Source organism: Cyprinodon variegatus, unplaced genomic scaffold (genome assembly GCF_000732505.1).
Source record: "Cyprinodon variegatus isolate N-32 unplaced genomic scaffold, C_variegatus-1.0 Scaffold816, whole genome shotgun sequence".
Lineage (NCBI taxonomy): Eukaryota > Metazoa > Chordata > Actinopteri > Cyprinodontiformes > Cyprinodontidae > Cyprinodon > Cyprinodon variegatus.
The window spans coordinates 42,424-51,027 of NW_015151269.1; the positions used below are offsets into that span (position 1 = coordinate 42,424).

The 8,604-nt window shown below is 40.6% G+C and overlaps 1 protein-coding gene across 1 annotated transcript in view; it reads right to left on the bottom strand.

Moving 5' to 3' along the window:
* LOC107098846 (multiple epidermal growth factor-like domains protein 11) overlaps nt 1-8,604 on the bottom strand; it is a 177,937-nt gene that overhangs the window by 16,910 nt on the left and 152,423 nt on the right. Inside the window, 2 exon segments of the mRNA XM_015396704.1 lie at nt 1,698-1,826; nt 2,037-2,165. Of these exon segments, the coding sequence (XP_015252190.1) occupies nt 1,698-1,826; nt 2,037-2,165 (258 nt within the window).

Sequence of the window (8,604 nt, forward strand, 5' to 3'; positions counted from 1 at the left end):
CAGAGGCATTTTTTTCCTGCTTCGTTCAAAACACGCCCCATAATCACAGCTCTATGGAGCAGTATCAGACAGAAGTTTGTGGTTTGGATCAACCTTTTTCCCCAAGGATCGTTTGTGGCTTCTCTCTGAGCAAGGGATTAATCTCCACAACAACCCGTTCAAGTACCGCAGGAAATCTAAGTGGCAGCCAGCCTCTTTGTTCTCCAAGGAGCAATCGCAATCTGGGTAAACCCTGTCTGCCCTCCATCGAAAAAAACAATCACAATAATATCCCACACCAACTGGAGTCAATAAGAGACACCATTTTCCGGAAACGTAGCAACCTATTCCTCCTTTTCAAGTTCAAGAATCCAAATTCCCACTGAGCCTGAACTAACCGCAGTGCCTTCCCCTCACTTTCCAGTTCCGGTTATGGTTACAAAAGTAACTGTTAGACCATGATATGAAAGGGGAGAACTGGGTAGCGCTGTGGCTATCTGTGCTCAGTAGCTAACATGCCTCTTTTAGCTTGGTCAGTTAGCCATATTGAGCTGCACTGCTTATAACTTCTTTTCAACAGCAACCATTTTCTTTGTCTAAAGTCTCTATGAAAGTCATTTTTAAGTTGTTTAATTTCCCCTCAGATCTTAATAAAAAGAATAAAAATAAGCTGAAACTTTTAGTGTCTCCTTGTTAAATGGTCTTGGAAGGCAGTGCTTTGCTTCAAGACTGACAATAATCGTTTTCTACCTTTGGCTACTTTAGATCGACGATGAAACATAAAATAGGAGCAAATATGGGGAATAATATGTTTAGACTCCAGGAGAGGTCTGATTTTCATTAACAGGAGCCATGCAGTCTGTCTGAGTGGTGTTGCCATTTAATGATGTCATCAGAAGGGACGGGGCCTCGCACAGATCTGCTACCTACACTGGATTTGATTTTTGGGGTAACAGAGAGAAAAGCATCCCACACTTTTCAGATTAGTAAAAATATTATGTAAACAATGTCTCCTTTTCCTCCCATGTCAGAGTCACGCACTCCACAAATATCACTGTACTTTGCTGGGATTTTCACTCCAATAAAATCTCATCAAATACATTGAAGTTTCTGCTTTGACTGTAACAGGTGGAAACCTTACACATATAAATAATTCTGGGAGGTTCTGTATAAAGTTCTGTATAAAGCCCGGTTCTTAGCAACTATCTTTATCAAGACCACCGGTCATTTTATCTGTTTCTGAAGAGAGTTAAGACAAGTTAAATATGTGGGCTTCTCAGCCAAATCTCTTCTACAGGTTTTCAGATTGATTGATTGATTAATAGACTTTATTGATCTCACAGGGGAGAAATTCACTTTATCATTGATCACAGATCATTGTTAATGCAGTTTAACAATTGGCCACTAGATGGTGGAGTTGTTATAGCTAACCAAAGCAGAGCAGTATTGAGGAGCCGGGCTGTATCAGTGTGTTTACTGCTATGTTACTGACCTTCTGAGGACCACCAGCACTTCTAGAGAACAAAGTCTGGTCCCCACGTGGCAGAGCCTCCTTTATAATGTTAGGGTGAGTTAAGAGCTTTAGAGTTATGGTGTGAATTAACTGTAGGTTAAGGTTAGAAATATATCCTTATAGCCAGCGTTAGGGTAAACGTCAGTCAATGTAAAGTGATAATTTGTGTAGAAATGCAGAGATGTGTGTTTTTGTGGACGCATACGTTGCGTGCAGTAGAGTCCGGTCCATCCGGGGCTGCAGGTACACTCTCCATCTGTGGCGCTGCACTCCGCCCCGTTATGACAGTTACACAGGTGGGTGCAGTCTGGACCCCATGACCCTGCAGGACACGCTGCCAGAGGGATGAGAAGAACCAAGTCACACATCAGCTGATTCCTCGCTGTTGGATAGCCCTCAACTAAACCAAGGGGTGAACCGGAGTCACATCAGGATGCTGGGAGTCATTTTCTAAACTACCTCAGGAAAACCAAAGCCTCAGTGTAAACTGATCTTCAAGACCACCTTAAAAGCCTCCAGGCTTTCTAAACAGTCTCTGACTCACGTTTGGAGCAGTCCTCTCCGATCCATCCAGGGTAGCACTGACACGAGCCATCGATGGGGTTACAGGTGCTGTTGTTGGTGCAGAAGCAGGCTTCAGAGCATGCCTTGCCATACTTCCCACTGGGACACACTGTGGATAGGGACACAGCAGAGAATGTCCTCAGTGTTTGAAACACCACAGGAGTCCAGGCATCCAGTCAGAGTACCAGCAAACAGAAATCCCTCACCCCTCCACTTTATTACAGTTTCCTACAGAATAATAACTGACCTTTATGAAATGGTGTGTTGTATCAGATCAGGAACCAGAAGAACCCAGTTTTAAGTTCTCAATTACAGACATGAGGCTGCATGATGGAGCTGTTGGCACTGCTGCCTTGCTACAAGATGGTCCCTGGTTTCAATACTAAAGAATGTCTAATCAGTCAGTTTCCGTCCCTCTGTTACTGCTCCTGGGATTCAGTTTATTGTGCTGTGTTCACAAAGTTAGTCAGAGTTGTGATGGTGGTGCATCCTGCAGCTCTCCTCATCTGTCCCCCGTCTGACCACAGCTAGTAATGACCAACCTCTAAATACTGGAAAAATAACTAAAATCACAGGAGATTCATCTGTTAGCTCTGTGGGAATAAGACGTTTCTGAAAAGCGACCTGTAATTCTGAAAACGCAAAACTGGAGGACTCTGTTAAGAACGTTTCAACCCTTAAAGTCGTAGGGAAACGGCTGTTCCAATTGTCGCATTTCCGAATTCTCCCGAGTGGTGCCCGACTTTACACAAGTGAATAAAGTGAATGTGATTGGTCGTTTTTTAAGGGGGCGGGATTGTTGTGGCGGAAGGTTCGCAAGCAAGTTTGGTTGTGGCCGGTTTGTAGGAAGCATCTTGCAAACCAGTTAGCAACTTAGTGCTAGTAGGTTCCCAATGGGAAATTCCATTGGGACCAAGTAGCACTAAATTGGTGACTTAGAAACGACGCTGTCAAGGAACGCTATGGACAGCGGAAACATGCAAGAGGAGGAGAGTTTAGTGTCGGAGGTCGTGGATGAGTCTCCTCTGTCATCCATTTTTTATTTAGAAAAGGAAAGCGGGCTGAAGATGTTGTGGAAGAGGACGCCAGGGCAGCAGAAGCTTGGTTTGGTGTTGACTGTTGATATATGATTGGCCGAATTTAGGTGTACAAGCTGACGTATAACTAACTGTCCTGCATAAAATAATGAAAACATTTCTCTAAGATTTTAAGACAGGATTTTTTCAAAATAGAAAGTTTCTAAATTTCATTATCGTCTGATAGAGTACATTTATATACATGTTTAAGCCAGAATGATTTGACATTTAAATGTGATTTCCCTTCGACTTTAAAAACGGTTATCTGTAGAATAACGTGGAAGTTCTGAGGAAGAGCTGATTTGGAATCAGAATACATCTGAGCAGCAGTTGATTCATTAGCACACTTTGCAGAACAGATAAAAAAAACAAAAACAAAAATAAATCCTCTATCTTCTGTTAATAATGTGGAACAGCAGCTGGATTCATACAGCTTCATCAGCTGTTCTAGACAACCTGCTCAGTTTGGGACAACAAGAATAAAGAAATAACTAACTTTACTGAGGTCCTTCAGAGTTTTCTGACAGTTTGTGAGGAAGTTAGTGGAGAAACAGAATGATGTAAACCCTAGCTAAAATATGAGTTAATGAAGCGAACAGAGAGCGGCCCTCTTCTGCTAATTATCCTCTCCTGATCATTCCCATGTAAGGTTTATGTGCTTTGATTCAAAGTTAACTGTCACACACTGCTAAGTGTTACGTTGGAGGAGGGAATGCTAATGATGACATTTCTAACAGCCCATTAAATAGAAGAGACGCTGCAGCTGGTTTGTGTTCAGCTGCAGGCAGATCAGAGGGAGCCTCCAACTAAACAATAAACGATCAACATCATCCTGACAAACGCAGCTCATGGAGAACAGACAGATCCTGGGTTAAAGAACTTAGAGTGACTTAGACTTAGACTTCTTTTATTGTCTTTGCACAAGAAACACAAGGTGAATCTTGACAACGAAATGTCGATTACTTGGCTACCAGTGAAACAGAGCTAAGACTTTATTCCTGCACAATAAATATGTTTTCTATGAGTAAGAGCCAGCTATATACAGGGTAAGAGTATATATATATATACATATATATTGCACTGAGTTATTGAATATTGCACTGAAGAGTTATTGAAAATGAAACATTAAATTGAAGACAAAACTAAACTAAGGTGCGTGCATTGTCCATGTCCATGGGGGGGGAGTGTTATGGGGCGTTAAGCAGTCTGATGGCCAGGCGGAAGAAACTGTTTAGTAGTCTGGTCGTTCTGCAGAAGGTGCTGCAGAACCTTCTGCTGGACGACAGGTGGGAAAAGAGTCCATGGTTGGGGTGGGTGGGGTCAGAGAGGATCTGGTGAGCCTGGGATAGCGCCTGCACTGGAGAAACGATCTAGAAATTAGGGTTGTCAAAAGTATCGATACTCAAAAAAGTATCGATACTGAAACGTTGTATCCGGATACAATACTCATTTTCAAAAGTATCGATACAGTGCCACCACCAGTGGCACCTAAACAGTCATTCATCTAAAGTGCAGAATAGAGGAAAATGCACTTTCAGAACACTGTGTCATTGAATAATTCCGTGCACTTTTCAGTTTCAGACTTTTTTTTTGTAACAGGTGCATCTGCTGAGAATTATTTTTGTTTCTTAACCAGTTTGGCTAGTGTCATTGCTATGTGTCCAAAGCATAGCAAAGTAAGGAAAACTTAATTTTAAATTTTGTAAGTTTTTTATCAAGCTTGTTTACTGTGCACAGCAAACAACCTCAAAAATATTGTTCTTAATGTTTATTGTATTTATTTATTGTATTTTAAGTATTAATAAAAATATTTCTGTTGAAATTTGGAGTTTTTATCCTTATGGTATCGAAAATGGTATCGAGTATTGAATATTTTCCTTAATATCGGTATCGAGTTGAAAAGTTTAGTATCGTGACAACCCTACTAGAAATAAGTAAAAATGTCTTAAATAAAGGGCATTTACCCTTAATTTGAGCAGAAAAATAAGATGATTTGCCAATGGAATGGGTATTTTTACTCTTAAAATAAGATATTTAGATAAAATGCACTTGAAATAAGAAAAATGCAATTGTGTGTCCTTATTTAAATATAAATTGTCTTGTTCCATTGGCAAAATGTCTGTTTTACCTTCTCAATTTAAGAACAAATGCACTTATTTTAAGAAAAAAAGGACTTATCTAGATTTTGATTTTTTCCAGTGTGTCCGCGATGTTCTTGATGCAGGGGAGCGGCGCCCCTGTGATCTTCTCCCCTGTCCTCACCACCATCTGTAAAGACCTCCAGTCAGAGGCCCTGCAGCTCCCAGACCAGATGGAGATGTAGCTGGTCAGCAGGCTCTCGATGGTCCCTCTGTAGAAGGTCTGAAGGATGAGGGGTGGGAGGGATGCTCTCTTCATACGACACAGGAAGTGCAGGCGCTGCTGGCCCTTCTTCACCAGTGAGGAGATGTGGGGTGACCAGCAGAGGTTGTCAGTGATGTGCACCCCCAGGAACTTAGTGCTGCCGACGACCTCCACAGCCGAGTCGTTGATGAGGAGGGGTGTGTGGGTCGGTCTGGATTTCCTGAAGTCGATCATAATCTCTTTGGTCTTTTTGACGTTCAGAAAATATTAGCTATGACATTCATATGGGAGACTGAGCACCAAATTTCCAGGCCTGTGTTACATCTCACTGATGTTTAATGTGGGCATTTACTCCGTCAGCAATCCTTTGACATGTGGCGTCTTTTTCATGCCGCCACCATGTTGGACGTTTCTTTTAGACTTTGTTCCTCTTCGTATTGCTGTACAGTTTTTGTTGCTAACAGGAGAATTTGTGCTCTCATGATTGTAACTGGTCTGCTACTGTACCTTGGATCCGCCCCTTTTTACATGCGCACTCACAGATTCATGATCAGTGAAAGCATGATTGAGTTAGCAAGTTTAATCCTGATTCCCATTGTTGTGGATTGGTTAGACGGGATAAGCTGGGAGTAATCCCACTATGCTGAGCTCGCTTCATGGTACGGGCCTCAGGATTCTCAGCCAGCCACATCAGAGAGACCCTATGGATGGAAGGCCAAGCAGGCCACAGGAATTAGAATCTTCTGATAGTTAAAAGTTAGATGGGCCTGTTGGCAATCAAATGAAGCTAAACAGACTTTCTGCCATTTCCTCCTGTTTCAAGGCACCTTCCCTTTCCAAAATGGAGATAAACAGAGGTTATAGGCAGTACTCGAGTTGAGGGACCATTAAATGACCATGCCCCCATACCATCCCCTGTAACATTTTATCACTGAATGTGTAAATTTCTACTATATATTAACAGTAATGGCAATAATATTGCCTTTTCAACATTTGGCAGGCTGTGCTCTTACGAGTAGCCTGAACAAATTACGGTGGCCCAGAGGGCACATGCGATTTCATTGTCGACTTTAGTGGCGCAACCAGCGGAGCAAGTGACAGAGTTCTGAACAGCATCAAGCGGCAAAGACAACACGATTTGAGGGAATGTGAAAATAAGGAGGGGAGGGAATCTTCTGCAGGTTCTAAGTTGCCAAGATCTCCCTACCCTGCTTAGTTTGAGAAATAATGTTCTTACAATTATGCAAGTTTCTCCACATAATCATACCTGTTCTCTGTGATTGTGGTATGAATTTCATAAGTCTGGGACAATAAATGTTAAAATAAGGAGGGGAGGGAATCTTCCGCAGGTTCTACGTTGCCGTGATCAAACTGGTTCCAGAAAGGGCCGTGTGGCTGCAGGTTTTCTTTCCAACCAAACAATAACACACCAGACTCCATTCATATCAAGTCATCATGTTCAGATTGGACCCCCTTGATGAGATGACTGGAGTCTGGTGTGCTATTGCTTGGTTGGAAAGAAAACCTGCAGCCACACGGCCCTTTCTGGAACCAGTTTGACACCCCTGCCCTAAATTATATCCAAAGAAAATATTTCATTGAATTCTGTTTATTTTTGGATAAAGAGCGAGGTGAAAAGGTACATAGATCTTTGAATATACATTTCTATCTATTTGAATATGACATAAAGGTTTCCTTGTATTGTCTTTCAAACATTGTCTATGTTTCCTTTCAATATGTCAACATTTTAGTTAACATATTCATTCAATTTAGGTCTGGATTGCCACACCATTACAAGGCAATAATGTAGGTTCTCTCTGTATTTTTATTTATATCAAAACCGTGTGAATTTAAATCAACTTTGACCCCTGAGCAATGGTAACAAAAGGGCAAATTGAAGAAATAGTTAAAATTGCCAAAATAGAAAGAAGATTTTTTTTTGTTCTTTTGGAGTAATGAAGATTTTATTGATCTATGTGTAATGCATAATTCATAGTAGATCAGTAGATCCTTGTATGTCTAAAACCATTCCTTTATTGTACATTTTGTCCGCTTGTCTGTCTTCTATATAAACAAATATGATGTGTTGAACTAGATCTGCTATTTTTCACAGCTTTTGTGAGACGCTTATTTTTCTTAAAGCATTAATTCGTAAGAAAGTTTATCTGAATTCTATAAATCAAAGTTTTCTGCCCAACAGCAGATAATAAACTGCACGGCAGCATTCTATACCCAGTGATTATAGTATCTAGGCGAGAGCTGTCAGTCTGGTAAATAATCTGGTTGTTATTCGAAATTTTAAAGGTTATCTTTTTTTTTTTTTGCAACATAAAACTGACTAAAAGTAGAATAAAACATTTTTAAGTTTTAGTCGACTAAAACTGACTAAAACTATCACATATCGTAATAAATAATGAATATATTTCTAAGACTAATAATAGTTTTCGTCCTGAAGACTAAGGCGAAGATGGCTGTCAAAAACAACACTGGTGAGAGGGATTGCTGAAGAGTCGATACAATAAACCTTTTTTCCTTAGATAGAAAACTTTAAACCAATCTGACTGGATGATCTAGGCGAATTGTCTCTACAAAGTAATCTGAGATTACATGATTAATTGGAGCTATAGAAACAAACTGTATAGAACTGAAAGTGTCAGAAACCTAAACGTTGTTGCAAGCGTTTCTTTGCTCCGTCTATAAATGTGCTCATAATGTCAGCTCAACATATGTTGTTTTACTGTTCTAATAAAGTGTTGAGGATCTTCAGCCTGTTTGTGACGCTGAGAATAAAACTCTGGACTGTGAGTATTTCCTTAATAAGCTCAGACTGGAGTCGGAGCCGATCGCTGCTGTAAGCTGCTCATGTTAATTGGTAATAATAATAAAAGGGCGCTGAGCACATGAATTTATCATCAGGCTTCTCAGACTCCACAGTAACCGCGTCTCAATATTTTATTAGTGTAACTGAGCGAATGAGGAATATTACATCCCGGAGCACCAGGAAGTTCATTTTAACCAAAGAAAAACTGGAGTGGAGCTTTTTGCTGCTTCTGCTCTACTTTCTGGTTAAATAAAACAAACAAAACACATTTTCAACCTGAACGTCTGCTCCTTTTATCTCAAACAAAT